The sequence below is a fragment of the Numenius arquata genome, chromosome 2, assembly GCF_964106895.1.
Source record: "Numenius arquata chromosome 2, bNumArq3.hap1.1, whole genome shotgun sequence".
Taxonomy (NCBI): Eukaryota; Metazoa; Chordata; class Aves; order Charadriiformes; family Scolopacidae; genus Numenius; species Numenius arquata.
The window spans coordinates 110,230,389-110,254,408 of record NC_133577.1 but is presented as its reverse complement, the minus strand read 5'-3'; the positions used below and the strand labels follow the sequence as shown (position 1 = coordinate 110,254,408).

Below are 24,020 nucleotides of genomic sequence, written 5' to 3'. Positions count from 1 at the left end.
CGTTTACCAGGTCCCGAGAGTCGGGAAGGTGGACGTTTATTTGCTCGTCATGATCCAGGAGGACACGTGACGGGAAGAAAGGAAGGAAGTGGCTTTTGTATTGACGGCTCCCCACCTTTGTCCTTGAAAACATTGTCCCCCTCCTGTCCCTAGGGTGAGCCCACTGTGTCAGGTCCTGCAGTGTACCGACCCCCCTTCCCTCCTGCTTTCATCTTTAGCACCACATCAAAACCACGCCAAGATCACTAATGGGACTTCTGCAACAATGCTGCCTAATTAATGGCTCTTGACCTAGTGGTGCATGATGTATTTTTTCATATATCAGTGCTGATCACGTGATTTCTTATTATTTTTCCCCTATAATTTCCCAAAGTTATTAGTAACCCTGCTGTTTCATGCTTGTGTAGCCACTTTGTATGTTCTCTGTGTATTATGGCAAGTGATACCCTGTAATGCTCTGCTTTTCCTCTAAACCATCCTGACTTTTTCTCTCCATTAGCACATTGTAAATTAGAGATTTATTTAGTCTTGTCTTCATTTCTGCTTTGGCTCTGGCATATCAGCTTCCTGCTGCTGGGCTTCGGTGCTGATGAGGTAGAGAGCTTAAAAAATAAAGATGCAGATTTAAGAAGAAACGTAGTGTATACTTATGCATGTCAAAAGATTGAGATATATGCAAAAGACTCTTTCTTCCTTTTGCAAGACCTTTTGCTTCCAGTGATGATAAAATTACTAGACTTGAGGTTGCACTTAACACTGATTAGAGTGAGATAATAAATAGGAGAAGTGATTTCAATTCAGTAGGTGGAGGGATAACAAGCTCTTGTGACTGAAAGCTGAAATTAGGTAAATTCAGATTAGAAGTAAATTGTTAACAATGACAGTAATTAACCAGAGAAAGCCCTTGGAGAGCTGTGTTTTCCCCTGGTGGAAACCTGAGCTGCCTCCTCTGCCAGCATTGCCTGGCTGTGCTCCTCTGAGCGTCCCCTCTGTGCTTTGCAGGTGGTCAGAAATGATGAGCGCCCTAATTTAGTGTGGGCTAAAACCTACGACACCCTCCTCAAGGGTCCATGCAATGTGCAGAGGACGTACAAAAGCACGATTGTAATCATGAGAGTAAGAGCGGTGTCAGGAGATTAAAACTCCACAGTTTAACCAGGCTCCACTACAAATTTTGCAAATAAAATTTCAGCCATGTAAACAACGCCATAATTAAAGACATTTTTAGCAAATAATTTTTCAGAAAATAAAATCCTTACTTCTATATTTATTTACCCTTTAAAATTTGCTTTTAAGCGATGTGCCTTACAGGTTCACCAAGCCTGACAAAGCCCTCGCTCCTAGATGTTTACGCCCATTCGCCTGTTTGTGTTGGTTGACAAACGGGGTTTTTTTTCCATCTGTGCTCAAACGATAAGCATTGTTAGCGCTAAGCCTTCCACCTTGCTGTCCCGGTGGGGTACCCGCTTTCCAATTACCCTGCCCTGCTGTTCTAAACTGATAAACTTCCCACACTGCAGTCCCACGTTGGATTCCCACAAGGGAGTCAGTTACCTGCTCTAGAAAAATACCTTAATTAGTGGCTTTTGAGGTCTAAGAAATCACCTTCATTTTGCGAATTTAGAAAAAAATGTCTCTCTCCCTACTGTTTTTCTTGACATTAAAATGAGATGATTTATGGGTTTTGATGGTATGTCATTAAAAATAGCTGAGCTCGTTACCCATTACTGTCACCTTTGATTAGTTGAAATATGGCTATGACCGTATTCTCCCTACATAATTTATCTCCTAGAAAAAAATTACAGCTTTGAATGTAAAAGGAAATATTCAGAGGAAGATTCAGAGTTGCCAGAAGAGCACATTTTGCAAGTGCTATAAAACTTCCTTTCTACCTCCAGTAGCGGAGCTATGGCAAGAGCAGACCCTCTGGTACAGAGTTTTACGCATCCTTTGAAACATTTGGTGACCCTTGTAGCCAGGAAACCAGATTAAACAAATGATGGGACAAATCCCACACTAAATTAATTATCGTTGGATGCAGGAGGTTCTTGTGAAATCTCTTTACTTCATCCTTGCCCTTCCAGCTGGAACAGAGCTGCAGAACAGGCCAGCAAGCTCATTATCAGATTTCAGAGAAAATAAAGCACTGAGCTACTTTTCCGTTAATTGGTAAACAAAAAAAATGAAAAAATATATTTAAGACATGACTAAGTGATTATTTTCATTATGTAGCCAGACGAATAATTTCAGGATTTACAATGTTTTCAGTAATTTTAGTCAGCATGAAATTCAGTGGTTGCAGGACCACTGCAGGCCTCATCCAGCTTTGTAGGAAGCCACAGCAATGGTGGCCAGACAACACTTCAGAGGACTCGTGAGAAATTCATGTGATTATTTTTAATGAAACTGTTCACATGATTATTATTAATTCCAGATTAATTTGCCTTGCAGAAAGTTGAATACAAATGGCTGTATTCCACTGAAATCGAGTATCAGATAACTGGCCAATGTTATCAACAACAGCCCAGCACTTAGCCCACAAATTAGGAGCACATTTTCTACATGGAATGCTTATTTCAATTTCTCAAAGACGACAAACAGTACTGTATTGACTACCTCTGAAAAATCAAAGTTCTTGGACTTGACCTTTTTAGAAATCTGTTTATTAAGAAAAAGCTTTTCGTTTACATAGAAAAGATACAGAGGAGGGCAAATAAATGCAGTAGAGTTCATTACCTCGTGTAATAGCTGTACAACTGAATCTTAATGTCAAAGGTTGCAGAAAACCTAAATGATATAAAAAGCCGCCTCCAAAATAAAACTCTGACAGAGTGAGAAGAGACACAAAAATGAACAACATTGAACAACCGTGAATCATAATCATAAGACACAGCCAGTACAGCAAAGGGGCCTCATGCCAAAGGATATTCCTGTTTCAGTATTATGCCTTCAATTCGGAAATCAGATAAATTTAATTCTTTAAGACATTTTTGGTATCCAGTGTATCCAACAATTTATTATTTAGTTTTCCAGCTTTTCAGAGCTGGAAAGCCTTTAAAATTTTGTTTAAAAGGAAACTCTGATGAGATGGATATTTTGTTTTTCCAAACAAATTCTTAAACCATCTTGTTTTGCCCTGTCTTCCAATGGCGATTATTAGATTATTTTCCCAAGGTTTACGTGAAGGAAAATAAAACAATGAGGAATTGTGAACTGAACTGAGCACTCTTGCACTGCCACCAGCGACAGCCTTTGCTGAAGCATGCAGAAGACGACAGAGATTTGCTGCAGGGCCTTCGGGGCACCTTCCTGTCAACTTGGCCAAATTCAGCAGCGCCCCACCAACAGTGTGGTCAGGAGCACCATCCACGAGTAAAATGGTCTCACAAACGGGTATTGTGCAGATTCAAAAAAACATACATGGGGAAAATAATGAGAACAGACACTTGAATGGCAACAGAGGACAAAGATTTATTTTTACTGACTTTCAACTGGTGTTGAGATCGCTTGAGACACATCCAGTAAATCTGTAAGATCACCACAGATATGACTACATATGCATATTCTATCTCACTACCACGCCCTCTCTTCATAAAGGCACTAACTATAAATAATATGAAAACGGACAGATAAAACGCCAGAAAAAAAAAAGGATTGCTTGTACGGATTTCTATGTTTGTGTCTGCATACATTCATGCTTTAAATGTACAATTTTAAAATTAATTTTAAAAGTCACCTTTATTTTGGCAATACAACTGATAAAATGAAACATGCAGAACACACAGCTCGACAGAACTCAGTGCATAATTTTGTCAGAACAAAGCAGTTCTTTATTACCCTTTGTGAGTCGGGAATACATTCATATTACAAGGCAAAAAAAAAACAAACCACCCCAAACAGACAACATCTGGCTTCTGTATAATGCATCTGCTTTTCCACATCTTCTCCAACATCTTTGGATAGTAAAAATCTACGTCTGACCACAGGTTAAATTGAATGGTTATATTTTAACAGTCTTCATAGTGCAGCAAGGCAAGAGAGAGCTGCCGGTATTCACTGCTCTATCTCCAGGCTATCCATTTTTAAGTCGGGGGGTTTAAAGCTAATCACTTCTCCATAGGTAAGTTCTGTAGAGAGGGCATAAGGGAGAGAGAAGAATTAGGTGATATTCCCTTCAAAAGAAAAATATTCCAGACAAAACAGTTCTACGGATGCATGTGACTTGTAGTTTGCATTTCCAGCCTTTTTAGAGTCCAGATCCAAAAATAGACCGAATTCACCAGGAATCCTTCTGTTAACCTCAAATTACAAGTTAAATCCACAAATACTGTTATTGTACAACACGTCTGTTCCCTTCAGCTAATTACTGAAACACACAGGCCCTGAAATGGAAACATCAATTATGCTGTCAGATGACCTGCCAAAATGACGTAATAAAAGACAAAATGTAATGGAAAATGGAATCTTTAAAAGCACCCAAACAGGTTTTAAAATGTACACTTTTAACTGCTGCAAATGTTCTTTATCATCTCCCAGTCAATTGCCTTCACCATAAATCACTCGTGATTCTGCACTAATGCCCTGGGATCTAGGTTTAGGGTTGGTTGGGTTTTTTTAAGACTTTATTGTAAATAACTTGATTTTAAGGTCCTCTGGAAAAAATGTTCTTTTGTCTTAGAAGAACGTAACAGTTCTATTTGCATCAAGAAAGGCTTAACTAGAAACACGTATTCCTTGCTGTTTTCCCCTGCTTTAGGAAGAGCCCTTTATCTTTTCATCTGGACAGTCGTGTCCTGTTTTGTGCCTTCCACAGCAATGCAGTATGTCGTCAGCGGCAACCTCCTATGTATCTTCTCAAGCTAGATATCGTATTTTAAGGACCAAATCCTATTCACACATAAGTATACAGCTAACAATGAATTATTTCAGGATCTGTTTCCCAAACAGTGATGTTTAAATCACATCAAACCTGTGCCTATTAACTTGCTTACTAAACAGATCTGCCTGAGACAGCTGCTACACCTGCAAGTGGACACAGCACTCCCCTAAAAGGTGTGTAAAAATCTTGCTAATGCTCTGGTTGTGTTATGCTGTGCCATGGTATACAGTGACCACTGTGCCAGCTTCCTTCAGTGAAGGATTTCTTTGAAAGATATTAAGTGTGCAGAACTGCCAAGGCAGGAGGATTCGTTAGCTGACTCCTTCAGTGATTGATCTGAAGCTATTAAGTAGCATCTGGCCAGAGGCAGCCAGGTAGGAGTTAGAGAGGTCCTGAGTGAACTCGGAGGAAAGCAGCATCCTCACAAGCTGCATGCCTGGGACTGTATTACAAATTATTCCCGCATTGTATGTTTAGGAAGCTCCTTACCCAGCTCTCATGCCACCTACTCAGCTGAGAGTACTGATGTTAAGCTGAGATATGTGCAGTTGGAGCAGCAGCTAAAGAGAGACAGTGCACGGCATTCAGCTCTGAATAGCATACTCTCGGCCTCTAAAAATTTTAAGTATTTTCTAACTGATTAAACATGTCAGAAGCAAAATTGATGAGGCTGGGCTGCAAGCCTCAGCAGTGTGCCATGGAGGTCAAGAAAACTCTTAGGTGCATAATGCATAAGACAGTCTGAAATCTCACTTTACTTTGGTGTCCAGTCCCTCTTGGGATCAAGCGCCACAGATTTTTAACTTGAACAGAACAAGAAGGGGAACATGCCATTGACATCTCGAGAAACTGGGTCCAACATTTCATCAATGATACAAAAATTTTATACAAATATTCACCTTTCATGTCACCTTACTTAAATGTGGCACTTACTGTACTTGAAAATAAAAAGTTTATTCCCCAAGATTAAAATATGGCCAGGAGAAAGAGCTGCGTGTCCTGTGCCAGTTTTGAGATTTTTGTTTCAGGCCTTTTTTTTTTACCCTCTGTATAAAGAAGGACTTTGACCCGTAGTTCCAGCAAGGACAGCGATGTAGAAAAATGTGATACTGTCCTTCCTAGAGACTTCACCTCCACATCCTCATTTCAGTTCAGAAAGTGTTAAGCTAAGGTTGTTCCTGAAATAATTTCAGTGGAGTTTCATCACAAACAGAAATCAGCTTCACAACTTGGAAACTGTTAAACTTTCCTGTTAAAGGCTCAGTCAACTGAAAAAGTAGCAGAAAATAAATCACCCACTGGTAAGTACAGCAGCAAATTGAACATGCCTCTCAATAAACAAGATTTATGGGTGGTGCTGGGTGCTGCCAGGTTTTGCAGAGGAAAGCAAGTGTAAGGAATAAGTGATACCAATCAATCCTTGTTTGTACAGACACTGTAAGCTTCTAGAAAACCCTTTTCGGGGCACTAGGAGGTTGCTTTATCATAGAGAGACCCATGACCCCGCTTCTATCTTTCTTTAAGAAGTATATGCTGTAGTCAGTCTGCTTGTCCAGGATAAAACATGGCATAAGTGCAAGGGCATAAGTAAGACATGGGAGGTCAGTATTTTTCATCATAAACCTACCCACTATGCTAATATATTTTTATCAAAGCTTTCTGGCGTAAAAGTTATAGAATATACAAATAGAAACAGATGTACATTTATTTTATAGAAGACATATTTCATCTTAAGCCAAGGAAAGGACTTTATTGATAAACAGGCACAACTAGTTTTCTAGAACATTATTCTCAATTTAAAAATGTCCGGTAAGGAATTTTTAGCCTAATATGTCCTCATTAGACAATGATGAAATTGGACTGTACTTTGCAGTAAACTTGCAATCTAAATGTTTAGCCATGTTACTTCCGTGATACCATAGTGCAATATAATAATGACGCAAGCATGGAATTAACTAAAAAAAAAAGTCATTGCAGTATTTCTCAAGAATGGCTTTTAGGGTGTCAATCCGAAGTAAAATCATCAACTCTCATCTCAAACAAGATCAATAGCGTGGCTTATCTATTAATCCCAATTACTTGGCTATCAAAAGAATGATTAACAAAATACACACGTATGTGGAAAATACTAAATTCTGGTTCTGAAGAAAGCTAGACCAGAATCCCAAATAGCGTCGCTTGCTCTCAAGACAGTTACTTCAGCTGAGGATCTGACCTAGAAAACTAAAAGCAAGACAAAATGTGTGGTTTCCTGCTACAGGGAAACTAGTTAGGAGATGACAGAATGGGGGAAGGGAGTGAAATCCAGAGAGGAAAAACAACCCTTTCCACATCTCTGTTCCCACAAGCACATACATGGACTTATCTTGTTTCCATGAAGCTTAAGAGTTCAAACTGCTCTGGTTAGAGACAGAGGAAAACAGTTATTTAAGTAAGATTCTGTTCTGCTGCATGTATTAACTACTGTGTGCAATTCTGTTACCTTTCCATTCATCTATGGTTCGCTCCTTATTCTCTATTGACTCGTCGTACAGCTCGGCCTCAGGTTCATCATCCGGATCGTGATACTGTACAAAGTATGGATGTGCAAGTGCTTCCGAGGCAGTAATTCTTTTATCGCTGTCTAATATAAGCATCTTCTCAAGAAGATCTACAGCTAAGGGAAAAAGAGAAATGTGGTTCAAAGCCAGAAGAGACCATCTAGGAATAAAAGAGAAGGTGACTGTTTACACAAAATCTATTCTCGCTCACCTTAAACACAATTAGCATTATTGGTGGAAAAGCCACAAAATTTAGGCAATATAAAAAACAAGTTTTGAAGATTTTGTACTGAGTATTACTTTCAGAGCTGAAGGAAGCTTCTGGTTTGTTTGTGGTATGCACAAAGGTTCATTATCATCTATCTGATATCCGATTCACCTCTTCACACATCAAAGACCTTCATTCTGAAAAGATCTGTGTGCTTAAAAGTTAAATATTGTGTGTTGTGCATCATGTGCTTAATTTGGTCCTGATCAGTGCAAGCTTGTGTATCTTAAAATTGTGAATTTGAGATTACACTTTTAATTAGCTGCATCAATGAAATCATCAGATGAAAACCCCAAAGCAACTTTACAGGATCCAGCATAAAGAAAATACGTTTGATGTTGACAGCTGCAGAATACTAGAAATGAGAGATCTGTAAGGCTGAAATTAGTTTTATAGGGAAAGTTTATTATAACTATTTAAAATATTATATAAAAATAATTTTAGTGCTTTCATTAAGCACTGTTACTAATTTGCTTTTATGTATTAATATGTAGCATGCTTTCATGTACCTCATGCAAATAAATCCCATTTTTTATAAGAAAGCGTTCACCGCTACTTGTATCTGTAAAAATAAAATTGTCTTTTAATACACAGAATGAATTAAAAACATTTTAACTCATAATACTTCCCCATATAAAATGTTTTAATGTGCACTTGATGGAACTGACCAGCCACTGTAGGAAGATGACTCCAGTCACTCAAATGTCTCCTTTGCCATGTCACAAGAAATAGTTCACAGAAACATCTCTTCTGCACAGGCAGAACCAATTGGTTAGACATAAACCCAATTGTGCAGGATCAGACCACAGGTCTAGCCCAGCATCCTGTGTCCAACAATGGCTAATACATTCCTAGGAAATAATACTCAAAAGGGTCATTCAAACAGCTATGCTTCCTGGTACGTTCTTCTGCTCGCCAGCAATTTACAGCTCATGGCCTTCCTGAGCCAGAAGTGATGTCTCTAGTCTAGACCCCGTGACATTTTTATTTATTCCTACTACATATAGCTGGCTTTTGCTTTTCATCCACAGACTGTTTTTCTTTAGGAGGTTCCCGTAATCTCCACCAGAAACAAAAGGCACAGGCTTCATGAAGGGAAAACAGTCTCAGGATAAAAGGTTAAGCAATGCTCTTCTCACTGGTCTGATCGTTATCATATAGGATCATATAGCGAAGGAAAGCTTGAGCTCCTGTGTTAGTGAAAGATCTAATCTACATCAGTCTTTCTTACCTAATGGATTGGCACCACGAAATACCGCTTTCAAATCCTGTTGAGGCATATGTGGAAGAGATTCAATGTATTTTCTTGCCTAGAAATAAATTGATATACATACCACATGCACAAAGGTTAAATTTTGCCCAACAGTAACCGTATCAACTCTAAAAAACAGACGTGGTATTTTTTATGTTTCTTATACATGGGAAACCTTCTTCACATAAAATCATAATGCATGACTTGTTTTAAATAGTCACTCCTGCATAATGCACAATAAGCAAGAGAGTTTTAAACAGGTATATTTTCCTCTAAGGATTGTGTGTTAGCACTTCTGTTTTCACCTACGCTTAGCGGTTCACTGCAGTATATCCCCAGGGAACACAAGCATGTAGCGTTCAATCAGAAATTGCAACCTAAATCATCTTCCAGTTGCCCTCAGTGAAGTAGTATAATCCAGCCTCCATCCTTCCCTCCTCTGTCGGACAGGAGCTTCGCTAACCAAAGAACAAACCCTGATACTGCCAGGGAGCCGATCATCAGATGTTTAGCAAAGTTAATAGCTTGCCTTGTCACCGTGGCTGTGAAAGGCTCATCCAAACTCAGCTAGGAAAAGCCTACCCGCATGTTGGACCCATGAATGTCAGCGTGGAGCCTGGCATTACATCAGCTACAAGTTTCTGGCCTGAGATAGATAGGTTGGCAAGAAAAAAGGTTCAATGCTGGTCCTAAGGGCTGGGATCAGACAGAACAGGGAATTCTGAAATGGAACAGTTAAAGAAGAGGCAAATGGCTATCCCCAAATCCACAAAAATTCCAGCTGGTCTTTGAACAAACCTTAATCCTTTTAAAACACGTTTGTGTTACAGGGGAGCCTCCCTGCACACTTAGCAATCCTGTTTGAAGGAGACTATCTGCCCTAAGCTAACTAAGCATCCTTGGCCTACTGAAGACAGCAAAGGAAATAAAGTTGTTCATACTGTGCAGCTCCATGGCTTCCAGTGAGATACCAGATTGAGAGTTGTGAAACTATCTTCTGGACCACCATGAAGTGACTATAAAATACTTTGACGTATCATCTGTGCAATCCTACAACCACACGTGGTAAACAGACCCTGTCCCATACACTGTTTTCTCTGCCATCATCTTAATTTCTGTAGCTACAATGAACTGATATAAAGATATTTTAAATCATTACATCACACAGTGTCTTTTCAAGCTGTGTTCTAATTTAACGAGGCAGATCTATTTATTTTTTCTGCTTCTTGTAAGATGTAAGCATATTCTATCAAAACTCTAGACTACCACTAGTGACACATTTCAGTATCTCAGAGAAGCAAACTTTCATGTCTTACGTCCCCAGCCTGTTAAAACTATATCAGCATTTTCCCTTTTTATTATGGGGGCTGACAGCAAGGCTTTCTATAAGGATGATTTCTTCTTAGCAGCTGTAGCCAGTCACGCAGAGACCAATGTCTAAAGACTAGTCAAACACAGGCTTCACTCCGCCCCTTTTACCCACCTAAAGTTCATAAAGGCAGCAAACACCTGCTAGGGGGTCAGGGTGTGCAGCTCCTATCAGAGTTAAGTCTCCCAGGGCATTAGTTTATATGTATATATGAACAGCAAGGCAAAAGAGAGCTGTCACGCATTCTTGCATGGAAGCTATAGACTAGGGTACACAAGAGGTAAATTTATCTTATGACAAACATCTGTGGATTTGTGGATTATTTGTTTCTGTACAGACATCAATTAACATCGCTAATCCAAACGTGACTGAACGAGATATTTCAAAATTATCTCCAACCTTGTCCAGAAGTCCTTTGAAAACCACACAGACCTATCAAAGCATATAACCTGTCCCCTCTGCTTATATATTCACCACAGAAACCCAGACAATAGAATCCAGACATTTAAATTATTCTGAAAATAATGAAATGCAATCACCATTTAAACTCATATTAACGTCAGACTGACAAAACAGCTCAGTAATTTGTGCTGAAACATCTCATGAGGTTGATATTTTAGTTTCCAATTCTTTAATCCTCTACTTATAACTGAAAATAGGCTTGCCATTTCAGAAAACCTGTGACCTTGCTGTTAGAGGAATGGGAAAAACTGTCCTGGACTGCAAGCTGCATTAAGAAATATCTACACAATAAGGCCAAACTACAAGGTAAAGAAGAACTAGGACAAAGGAATAGGACAGACACTCCTTTACAAGAGGCAAGTACCTTGAAGCAAGGTACACATCTCCTTTGACGTAGCTCCTCTAACCAGGCAGCAGCAGCCCAGAGGTGACTTAGCAGCACTCCCAGTAATTAACTTGGTTTTTGTGTACTCCCTATGCTCTAAAGGTATAATTAGCCGCAGTAAAACAGTTTTGGGATTCTTGTAGCTCACAGAGGGATGCTCTGAAGCACAAGAAATTAAAGACAAAAGCAGATACTATCTCCAGTAAATATTTAGGGTGTTTAATCCCATAATCAAAAAGTTCACAAACTGACTAGTTGTGGGTAAATCACACATTTGTATACACTACTCCAAACGCCTTACTGCAAAAAACTTAATCTTATCTTAATAACACATAAAGGCTATACCAGGACCTACAAGGCTACACAAGGACCTGTGCTTAGGACAGCACATCCGAGATTTGCTGGTTGATCCAGTCCCTGGCACAAGGACGGATTCTCCTCCTGCCCTGGCCATTCCCAGGTGCTGAGTACCCACAAAAACTCTGGGGCTGTGGGGTGGCCTGCGTTGATGAGATTTCATTAAACTTAGGCCCTCCAGAAATACAGCATTGCTCTGGCTCTCCTACTTTTCCTGCTTACCTAACCCACTAGTGTATTCATTCGTAAGTTCAAAGAAAACCCATCAATAAACACACAAGCGGAAAAATAGATGTTAGTATTAGCCCAAGGTACAGACAAAAAAGGTGTAAGAAAACAGCGTCAGCTCAGGAGGTATCTGTGTGCTGTTGTTTATCTGAATTTTTTACACCGTGCCCATCACCTGCCTTTATCAATCAATTTCACATCTCATTCCTCAGCTGGATATCCACAGTTACTGCTTGAAGTGAATTCTTTAAGTGTAGCTTTAGCAGAGAAACAAAGTGAAAATTGTTCATTTACTAGATTACTATTTTAAAGAAGTCATATGGAGAGTTAAAAATCACACCACTAACTGCAGATATTATCATGAAAATGGACCTCACACAAGCATTCAGAAAGATGAACAGATACGAATTTCAAATCAGGGATCCAAATAAGGGCACTCAGGCAGAACACACATTATTTGGTTCTGATATTTGTGTTTAGATCCTTTACAAGTATGGAAAGCATAAAAATTACAGAGGCATCAGATTTAATAACAACAGTATAATGCACTGAACTGAGCATCAGTTTGAATTTTTCATTATAAGTATAGCAGCAAAATAAAAGATCATCAGGCCCAATTGCAAAACTCCTTTCAGAAACTGAGTACATGAGAATAAGTATCAAAATTAATCCATCTGACAGTCAAGCCATTTGGATACCCCTAAAAATAATGTTTTTGAATGGTGGCATTCTAGTAGCAAAAAGTAGAGATCACTTTGAAGCGTTTGCCCATTTCCAAATCAGGGTATCCGTGTAACACAACCAATGGCATACGATGCCAATTAGAATGATCATTCAACCAAATGAAGCTGTGAACTCACATGTTCTGACGATATCTTCTTCAGAAGTTCAGAACTGGGTGTACCCACAACTTCCATTATTCTCTTTAGTTGATCGATATCTGCATTATTTCAGGGAAATAAACAGCACATGATCCTTCTGGGTTTGAACTATTAATAAGCTTTCATGCAGATAGTTAAGATGTTTAAAACTATTCAGCACGACAATTCCATGCAAGGACACCAATTCATACCTTCTTGAGCCTAGCCCTGGAGTATCAAATTCTCTATTGTACTATATGAATTTGCCAGGTGTGCCTGTACGTGAGAAAGGTGCATGCAACATACTGCTTTCCTGTCCTGGTTCCCAATTTAACATTCTTAAGCTTAATTTTAATAGCACATTTATGTTTCAGTGATCTGAGGATTTCTGAAGAACAGTCTATTACAATAGAGCATATAGAGCTAGATTACTAATCTGTAGGCTGTAAGTGGAAAATTCTCATTTGGTAGCTTTATAAATCTGTTTGATATCAATCTCAAGATTAAAAGCTTAGAAAAAGTTCATTTTTCATTGTCATATATGACCTGTAAAGTATATTACATTTTCCCTAGACACTCAATGTTATTTTACAGCTTTATTTAAATTGATGTAATCACATAATTGCAGACAATATTTTACAATAGCAGAAGATATCTTATTTCTTGAAAACTAGATGTGTTGATTTTTTCCAAATGCCACACATCGTGTAATCAAACAGTCTGAAGCACAGTCATCACTCAGATGAGGAACATCTGGACAATGCCTGTGATTACAATAGAGCCTAATGATGCTGAGCACAACAGAAAGGTCAGTAGGGAGACTCTGTCTCGCAGCTCTTTTCAAAGTTTTGCAGGCAATTCTGATGTCATTTTGTTTTGCACCTGGCAATGGCTTAGTTTTAGGAGAAGCGTTTGCTTTTCGAGGGCTTTCAGAGCAGTGAGAAATGTCAGTATTCAGTACAGAAGAATGTGCCTTTGTTTCTCATATTAAAAGCTTTCCTCCTCTGATGCAGTTGTTTCCCCATTCCTCATTATCTGGTTTTCTTCAGTTTTCTTTTATTATTTTACTTTTTTTTTTTTTTCCTTTTGCCAGTGCAGGAAATGCCGATGGAAATCCCTGATGCTCCAGCAGGGACGACAGCACAGCGATGGAGAAAAAGAGGGTTTTGTTGCTGCTGTGACATTTCTGGGACTGCTGGCTTTTTTTTTTATAACAGGACACAATATGCCTATTAATTCACTTATTACTTAAAAATTACTTTGTTTGCATTTTAGAAGCTTCCAGCCTAAAAGCAGTTCTATTTTTAAAAATTGTATTAGCCAATCAAAAATTATTGCCTTTACTCAGCTTCAGTTTTAACATATGTTATTTCAGTAAGATACACACATGGAAGAAATCTGCTCTGTTGTAACTAGGTTATTATTTAAATACAGATACACAACAAGGAATAAATGCAACTTGTTGTTTAGGAAGATCTGTTACTGTTTTTTTTTTTCCTACCAGTGGGTCTCATATTCAGCTGTCATATACGCTAAACTGAAAAATTAGCAAAAATTCTTTACTGTTTCCGAAGTTTGTTACCTCAAAAACATTTCCATAGAAACACTCAAGTCATCAGAAAAAAAAATAAAAGGAAGAATTAGAAAGTATTTTTACAGCTGCATTTCATGTTTCATGTTAAGGATACAATCATTTCCTGGAAATAAGGCCTTCCCTTTTAATAGCTCTGCCATGATGCATCCAACTGACCAGATGTCAACTGCCAAGAAACAGAGAAAGAAACGTGTACAATGAATCAAGGAGATCCTGAAACAGAGTTGCTTCTTGGTTTAAAGCCATCACTATATCCAGCTGTAGCAAAATGCACGCCTTCACAGTTTACCTGTTTGGTTGTAGTGCATCCAGTTTAACATAATTTCTGGAGCTCTGTACCATCTTGTTGCAACATATCCCGTCATTTCATCGTCAGTTTGTCGAGCTAAACCAAAGTCTAAAATCTACAGAATAAAAACAAATTAAATATTAAAAAAAAAAAAAAATCCCTTTTCACTTTGTTATAGGTAGTGATTTTCCCCATCACTCATTCCTGAGTTTACCCATAGCCCCTCACTATCCACGAGGTAAAAGAGCCACACTCTGCGGACAGGCTCATCGGCTCTCCCTGCTGCAGCCCTGCAGCCTACGGCTCTGCGTAAAGATGCTTCCACTCCCTGGCCCTTTGTCCTCCAAGGCAAACTTTATATTTTGCCTCAAGTTCAATTTTCCCCTGATGTTCATTTGCTAAAAATAAGCACTCTTGCTATAAAAAATGAAACACTAACAAATGGGAATGTTTGTGTAAAATGCCAAGGGCAAGTGCCACTGGCCATTTAAATATTTAAAGACCACACGAGCTCATCACAAATCTGCAGAATTTCTGTTGTTTCCCTCTCATGTCTATCTAAGCGTTTACCCAAATCATGCACCATTCTGATGCCACTAGGAGAGAAACATATATCCTGCGTAACAAGGTAGATTTAAATCACATACCATCTGTTCTCAGTAGAACTCCCCCACTGACACAACAAAGGAGCTCTCTTCAGGTACACATATTACTCATAGGCTTGATGGCAAAATGTTCCCCTCCGTATGTTCTCCTTTGTTAAGTTTACATTGCCGAGAAGTTATTTCAATTAAATTTTTCCTGCTCATTTCTTTGCTTACTATTTTTTGATTAGTCTATGTCCCACTAATTACAGAGCTAAAAGGTATCCCGAACTCTAAGAGAGGCTGTTGTGAAAGTGTATCATCTGAGCCTCAGCGCTGTTCGTTAAGTCAGTCATCTGAGCTAGTTAGCATCTCTTCAAATAGAAATGTGAATTAAGATCAGTGGCAACCTCCCATGATGAAATCCAGGATTATTTATTAAGATGATGCTAATCCTTTCCATTGGAACTAAGAAAATTTTAAGAGTATCATTCACAATGCCTCAGTTATAATCCAATTTAAAGATATAAAAAGCCTAAAGAAAAATACTAAAATATAAATAACACTAACATCTTTACTTCTATTATACTTTAAAAGCATTATTTATTTCCTAAAAAAGCAAAAATAAAAGCATGAGGCAAACAAGGCATGAATAATAGTATGAAACTCAAACACTAATGCCCTTATTTTTATGAGGGTTTTGGCAATATTTTTCTTAAATAGCTGATAGCTTCTATCAAACGTGTACATATACGTTTTCCTTCTTTTTGCTTCTATTTTCATTTTGTTTGTACCTGGAAATATCCACTATTTTTTTCTATTAGAAAATAATCTGGTACATAATCTGGTACCAGAGGAAGCAAAGCTATAAATATAAACAAAGCAAAGAGCAGTGTAATCAATGCTAGGCAGGGAGGTGCACAGATACCATAATAATAGAAAAAAAAAAAAAAAAGGAAGATTAGAAGTCTCCTTTACTTACAGTACAAAAATACAGCACACGTTTTAGAGTGCAAGATCAGACCCAGACGACCCATAAAATTTCACAGATGCTGAACATACATGCATGAAGACATTAAAGGGATAATCATGAAACTTGCTGAGCATCTGCAAGTGTCACTAAACCAAACAGGAACTACAGTTTCTCACCACGGATCCGGATTAGTGGGAGAAGGCAACTGCACTGCTCTTATTCACTATTGTGAGCTTTTGCTGATCTTGTAGTATTTGGAATCGTTTCTTAAATCCCTCGCAGCTGGAATAAAGTGATTACATCAGAGCCCCAGTCACAGGGAGAAAGATGCTTCTGGCTGCCATGGAGAAACGCTAAACTTCCCATTCTTAGGCTTAAAGGCTTAGAAAGCATCTTTTCCTTCTCCAGAGTCTCATGCTTATTATGTAATACCGTATCACACAGATACACAAAGATATGTATTTATATAGATGTGTGCATTAAAATAGCATTTGAGAAGTTACAGGGTTCTTTTTGTTTGTGGTTGGTTTTTTGGTGATTTTTTTTTTTTTACTACCTGTAACTAGTAAAATAACTGGTAATATTGGTATCTTTTTTCATATCATTATTTAATTTAGCTAGACTATTCTATAGATATAAAAATAAAAGTTATTACAAGGCTTCAGCTAAACATGGCAGATGCAGATACATTTCACAGGTCAAACTTTCAAGATACACTCAGTTAAGTGCTCACTCATGGGCCAAATTATTAGCCTACGTACCATCTGTAAGGAATTAGGGATGAATATTTTACAAAGGTACTTGTGTTTATACTAAATTAACATTTGGGAGAAAAAAAGCATTCACGGAAATTGGTTTTCTATGTCAGAAAAGCAACAGTAGCAAATAGCTGAAATCAATGGAATTAGAAATAAAAATGGTAGCTAATATTTTCTCAGAAAACTAATCTTGAGAGCTTTTACAACATTCTTCATCACAACAGCGTGATACATACCCTCAGTTCACAGTCTTCATTTACGGCTAGATTACTGGGCTTCAGGTCCTGTAGCAGAACAGAGAGAATTAGTCAAGTATGCTTTTAATCTTTTAAAATATATTATAACTATGTCTTGAAACACATTTGATGCACAGAGGGACATGCTCCATTCATTTTTATTATCACAATGAGTGAACTCACCCGGTGGATGATTCCAGCTGAGTGAATATACTGTGAAACAGAAAGAAAAAAAAAAAAAAGGTAAGATTTGAAGTTAAAGGTGAAGGAAGATATAACTCACTTGTCTTATCTTTTTGCTTCTGAGACTGATTGTTTTATATACAGAAAAGACTTGCATCACACTACATTTTCAGATCAAACACAGGTATGACGAACTTCAAAACCTTGTTTTGTCTTATGCAGAGCTGGATATTTCAAGAAAAGTAACCAGGAAGGCCAGATTCTACCATAAAAGACAGCACTTGCAGTGATTCTTCTGTTGAAAGCTTCTTGCCAATTTGGAATTTGTTCCAGTCTTATCTCAATGTCTCTGTTGATCGGCTAGTGGCTCAGTGAATTCAGTGGCCTAGGGAGCAGTATGGTTGACTCCTAGATGACATAAGTCACCTTCCCATGCTGTGAACGCTGAATGTGCGAGAGATACTTGCACCCCGGGACAGATTAGTGACCAAAATACCCATTTAAGCCACAACATTTCTTCAGGTCCACTTCCAAAGCAGGGACCCAAAGCAGTATTTCAGTGGCTATTTAGCATTTCTGCTATTTTACATAAAACATTAAAACTCAAAGATTGAGAACAGTTTACTCTGTAATTGCCTATCATTCACTTGTTAGGATTAACAGCCAATTTATCTATGATCTTACTGACCAGGATCAGCAAGACCTTGAAAACCTTCTCTTCTATTCTCTAGAGGTGAATTCACCTCCTTTTTTTTTTTTTTTTTTCTTTTTTTAGGAGCAGTGATTACAGGCAAAACCTGTATATCAACTGGGAAAACCCAAAGAAAACACAAGGGCATTCTTCTTGTTCCAGACCTATGCGCTGTTTGTCAGAAGGGCAGGGCCACCCCGAGTGCTCCTCGCAATAGCTGTGTGCAGCTGAACGAAGAGGAAACCAAAGGAAAACCAAACCATCACTTGCCACAGAAGGAGCTGTGTCCCTGCTCTGCTAAGACAAGGGCTCCTCTTGGTGCCACCAAGAAGCCCAAAGCTCACTCAGGTCTGCGAATACATGTTGTAATGGCTCCAGCATACATATAAGGGAGGAGTTATTTATGACCAAATGTTCTTGGACTAATGAGACATGAGAATTTCAATTCCAGAAGAGATGAGCCACCATCAACCCCTCCCCTTTGAAACAGTGCCAGAAATGCACCTGGGTGCATTTCTGAAATTAATATTCATTTTAGAGTACAACTCTTACTATTATTTAGCTCTGACACAACATAGCCTTATATTCAAAACCACAAGCTGGATAATTAACTCCAGAATCCATCTTCCTAATTTAGCTATTAACTTAAGTAAACGAGACAAAGCAACTAAGGGTTCAGTTCTGCAATTTTTATTCACTAAAATCTGCACTTAAATTGATAGAACCCACATGGATGAATAAGAATTACTGTTTCAGGCACCAGGTGACTTGCTGAAAACCATGTAATAAGTATATTTCAGAGCCAGTATTTACCATGGCTTGCTTTCAACCGTACAGTTATTTTCCATGTCTAAAATATCAATTACTATTAAGTTAGCTACTAAAGCAGCTGATCCCTCTCTTTTTATGCCTGGGAAAATCAACACTGGTCCAAGAAAATGCTTATCACCTTGTAATGGGAAGAATTTTCAACATCTTATCCTGTTTATAGACACTTCTATGTTTAATGTCAGCAAAGTGATACGTATTGTAATTCCTTCGGAAGAAAATTTTACTATGCTTTCATTGCCAATCACCTATGTTATCTAATTGTATAAAGTTTAACCGATATGATTAAAGGAAACAATGACTTTACAGGCAGAGTAAATCCCAGGGGATTGTGTGCAACATTGTACATTGCTGGGATAAGCTTTTACTTCCAGACCTTTCCCAAAGAACCCAACTATCTTGGTTATCTCTTCACCCATGTGATGCGCCCTACAAAAATCAGGGCTGAAGTTCTTCAAACTGGCTCATGTCTTTCAAAGCACAAATGTGAGCTACTTGTCATATCGTTCTTTATCAATTTCACATTCTTCAGAAGTTTCTTCACTACCCATGTTCACTTGAGAGGCCATATAGCAAGTGATTCTCTGTCAATAAGAACTTAGATACTGAACTAGAGTTAACGTTCAAGCAGAGTACTCACGTGTATTGTGCAGGTAAACATTTGTGGGTCTGGGGTTTTATTTTTGGTTGGAAAAAATGATCAGATAATTTGTGAAATGATTGCTGCTATCTGTGCACACCTTAAGACACAAACAAAAGCCTTTAAGAACTGTCACTGCAAGGAACCAGTCATTACTCCAACATTTTGGTTGCTGACTCCAAAACCCTTGCCTTCAGCCAGTACCTTAAGACCTCGAAGTAACTGATAGATGAGAAACTGTATATGGTCATCCGTTAACTTCTGGCACTTCACAATGTTATTCAGGTCAGCACCCATTAAATTTGTCACAAGATACCTGTGAAAATAAAACACAGAAGAAAACAAAGAAACACACCTCATTTAAGATTGGCAGGATGTAAATCTTTCTAAAAGCAGCACATCTAAAGGCTAACTACACGCTTCCATGTCGGTTCCTTTTCCATTGTCTACTAAAACACGGTTTATTCCTTTCCAGTTGGCTTCTTATGAGCTCTAATAATGGAATCACAGCTATGAGATTTAATATCACAAAAAGGAAAAATCCTTACGGTACATTAAAAGCGTTTATCTCTGTTTTCTCCCTGACACACTACAGTGTCCAGTGAGAGGAGAATGCACTGTATTTTGGGATGACTAGAAAATCTCACCCAACATCAAAGTGGAAGCCTGAGGCACCGAAGTTACAGTACCTGCAAGGCCCCAGAACATCTGATGATGGAGATTAATATTGGATTGGTTGAAATAAGGGTGTTTTGTGTAACTTCCCTCTCTGCTCCCACTGGAAGTTTTGGTTTTTTTGACAAGTTTTGCTGAGACACTGATTCTTTTCCGAAAAAAGCATTGGGAAAAGTATACATCTGTCATTCCCAGTTCTCATTTGAGTAGTTGTGCCCCAGTATCAAAGTGGTAGTTACTTACTAACTAGCTAGAATAATTTAAAAGTTTTACTTACACTTCATTAAAATTTTCTATTGATGTTGCAGGTGTAAAAACGTCTAGCAATCCTATAACCTGAAAGATGAGGGTATTGACATTTTATTTTTAGAAACCTGTAAAGCAACATGTAATTCGTATTGACAGTGCTTAGCACTTTTGGCATGAAACTTACAAATACATGACATATCGTCCTCCTGAAAACTTAGTACAGCTGGCACAATAGGTGGTCTGTACAGGTACAGCCTCAGCTATCTCCATGACCAATAGAAAATTCTATTAATTACAAAAAAGTAACTACAATAAGACTTTAGACAATTATAAATAAAGGCAGGAAATATGTCTCACTACAGAAAAGCTGACATGGCTTATATGCTTGTTATACTTCAGATTATGCACAATTTCATGGGTTATCTTGTTCTGCTGTTGATTAACTTTTTTTAGCATCCTTTCTCCAGGATAGCTTTCAACCCACTCTATTTTATTCAGGCTTCAATTAATCAAGTTACTTTTAAGCAGGTGGATGCTTCCTCTGAAATCAACTGTTTGTCACATAAACTTAGGCAAGTAATGAATTATTTGGGGCCTGAAGTTCTGCTATCTTTCATCTAGATATTACACTGTCATTAATTTCAATGAGAGTATCTGCCCTTAATTTCTCAATGGAATCCAAATTCAGCAAGAGCAGGTTTAGGTATTCTTTTTCCTAGACTGATGTTTCAAGAGCATCAAACAGTAGTGAGCAGATCACTCTTGTTACTTTAGTTCAAGAAGAACAGGGCCACTTGTTTTGGATTTCAGCAGCTGCATCTTCAAGAAAAAATTAAATCAATTTTTTCAATAAAAAGGCTTCAATAAAAAGGCAGCCTTTTACTGAAAGTCTCTAAAGTCCAATGACTTTATTACCCATAAGATGACTAAGTTCAGGTATCATGGGTAGCCAGAGAGTTGCATATACTTTTGTAAAAGATTGTAACTAACTGAAATTAAGCCTATATTGCAAAGTTTTGGCATAAAAATTCAAAGAGAAAGAAAAACTCACTCTCCACTTACGTTCTCATGCTTCATATGCTTAAGCAACCTAAGCTCTCGGTAGGTCCTCCTCGCATGAATAAGTGATTGAAAAGGTCTTGAAAGCTTTTTTACTGCCACCTTCTGTCTTGTTTTGGTATCATAAGCTGAACTAGAAGACGAAAAGAAAAAGTCCAAGATGAAGGCATGTTCTACTTCAAAGCTCTTAACTAGTTCACTGGAGAAACCCGTACTCTCCTGGGGGCACTTTCTCCTTCCTTTGTCCTCTTTTACCTTCTACTCAGGGACTGCAACTGGGGGGGCCAGTCAGCAGTAACTGAGTATTCAGAGACAGTTCCCTTGTTTTCCATCTAGCAAATTGCTAATGATTATGATAACATTCAGGACTTGTTCCCAGGTAACCCTTCCCCACATGGCAGAGAAAGGAACCAGAGGACTAGCTCCATTAGTGCAGCTCCAGCCTCCACCTCCAAGGCAAGGCTCGTAGGGAATATGGGAATTCAAACTCTGGGTATTACTGAACAAACTGGAGTCTTTACTAATTAGAGGAATGATGCCATTGTGTCTAGTAATAGTAATTACCTATGTGACCATTAGCTTGCTAGATGATAATTCCACAAAACTGGAATCAAATTAGGATGCTGACATAGGCAAGGCCATACCATTTCCTCGGGAAATGCTGGTAAGAAATGAACGACAGGTACATGTCTTACACTCCAGCCCACAGATCCTGCTGACACCCAGCATATGCTTAACTTCATACAGCTGGAGACGCCCCACCAAAGAGGACACTAAATACACACGTCACCATTTGCACAAGAGGGAGACCCACTGGTTTTTGTGCACTAGAAAGACATGACAAGAACAAGCCACAAATAAATGCTGCCTGTTACGTAGCACAGGAATAAAAATGATCCCTTTATGTATTACTTCATGACACTATATAGTACAATTATAAAAAGATTCAGTTTGCTACCTTCTGTTATGAAGAAAAAAATTTTCTTAAATTGTTACTCTTACCCATTAAGCTAAAATGGTGTTCAATTAAAATACCTTGACATTCTCTGTTTACAGTGTGGCTAACACTATCTGCACTTGCTAGACAGCATTAGCAGGCCGAGAACCACCACACACATTTATCTTACAGAACTTTTCCGGAGTCACGAACATGAAAATTAGATAACATGAAAATTGCACAGAGTAGGATGACAACAGTCAACAGTCACACCAAATTCTATTTGCTCCTGATGAACAGTGGTTTAGGCACTCCTGCAAATTGTGGTAGGAGACACATGCTAGACACAAAAAAACTTTGATCATGCCTGGAGTAACTCCCAAACTAATGCATTGAGCCTATAATCAGCTCCAAGTAGGTGGACTCCTACATGTATCTGGTGCTAAAGTCACGAAGAGCCAAGCAAAGAGCAAAGCCTCTTTATTTGCAGGCAGCTGGAGGACAAGGTGGTGTTTCTAATGAGAAGCAACAAAGGATACATGCAACAAATGGGCAGGAAGAACAGAACGGCATCCAAAAGGTGATCGAGATCCAGTTACCCCAGAATTCACCCAAAGGCCAATGCAGGGCACAATCCAGCAACGGTTTTGTTTGTTAAAAACAAAGTAAGAGGAAGCAGATTTAATCAACAAGTTTCTTACAGGCACCATGGAAGGAGTGAGTCACTCGTGAGATAAATGAAATAGATAAGTAGATTACTTAGCCAGTTTCTTGCAAGCATCACAGAAGTGGATCTTCAGGGAAGTTTTAAAGGTGTACAGGCTTGTGGCTTTGCTGAGCTCCTCAGGAAGGGCATTCCCTCAGCAGGAGCAAGCAAGGATAGGAAGAAGGCGAAGACTGGTATCTGAGCAGCGGATGCAAGGGATACGACAGAGACACTTGTCCCCACAGCAGGGTAGGGACACAGTTATTCAGGATATGAGGTCGCTCTGTTGCTCAAATACATGAAACAGCTCACGGAATGAACGGTGTGAGAAGAACTGACAACAAAGATATCTTAAATTCCACATGACTGGCCACAGGGACAACATGAAAGTTGCACAAGAAAATCTGAAGAAATAAAAAGGAAGCCAATGCTTAGCTGTCAACGTAACAAAGATTAGATATAATTGCCCTGTGTGTAGTCCTGGCCAACGAAGCCACTGGAGAATACCTCCAAGTCTCGCAAATACATAGTCTTCATATCCTTTCCAACTTTTTTCCAATGGAAAAGGAAATGTTTATCCAGATAAATAAATAACATTGCCCAAAACAGTGGTCTGTGCTTAACATCTCAGCTCTTCTGGTAATTCACAAGCCTTCCCACTTATGCTTGTGCTGGTTTGTGAAATACTGTGTACATTAGACAAGGCTAGGAGGAATTAGGTTTTAAATCCTGTTATCATGACAAACATCCCTCTCCTCGCAATTCTAAGGTCAAATGTGGGTTTCAGTTTTTTAAAAATTGTTGATCTTTAAGATGGATTGCTTTTTACCCTCCATATGACTCAAGGCTGCAAAGCTTTCAGATGGTACAAAGCACTATTTTTTTAGCTTCAGTAATTCTTATGACAGCAGCTTTTTAGACCCAAGGTGGAAGCACATAATGGGGGCCAGGGAGGAGGAGGAGAAAAAGAAAACAAGTGGCAACTTGAGTCCTAGGACCTCCAATGGGAAATCATGAA

General features: G+C 38.6%; 1 protein-coding gene across 2 annotated transcripts in view; it reads right to left on the bottom strand.

Annotated features, from left to right (window-relative positions):
- Positions 1-2,384: 2,384 nt before the first annotated feature.
- The window catches only part of MAPK11 (mitogen-activated protein kinase 11), a 33,005-nt gene continuing 11,369 nt past the window's right edge, over positions 2,385-24,020 (bottom strand). The window contains exons 2-12 of one of the 2 annotated variants that reach the window (XM_074164464.1): positions 21,363-21,492; positions 20,329-20,387; positions 19,581-19,692; positions 17,218-17,247; positions 17,035-17,082; positions 14,484-14,598; positions 14,289-14,360; positions 12,601-12,680; positions 8,919-8,997; positions 7,362-7,535; positions 2,385-4,127 (exon numbers count right to left, since the gene is read on the bottom strand). In XM_074164464.1, the coding sequence (XP_074020565.1) occupies positions 4,054-4,127; positions 7,362-7,535; positions 8,919-8,997; positions 12,601-12,680; positions 14,289-14,360; positions 14,484-14,598; positions 17,035-17,082; positions 17,218-17,247; positions 19,581-19,692; positions 20,329-20,387; positions 21,363-21,492 (973 nt within the window). In that variant the 3' untranslated portion in view covers positions 2,385-4,053. The remainder of the gene's footprint in view (positions 4,128-7,361; positions 7,536-8,918; positions 8,998-12,600; positions 12,681-14,288; positions 14,361-14,483; positions 14,599-17,034; positions 17,083-17,217; positions 17,248-19,580; positions 19,693-20,328; positions 20,388-21,362; positions 21,493-24,020) is intronic. The other variant, XM_074164468.1, reaches the window with a different exon arrangement.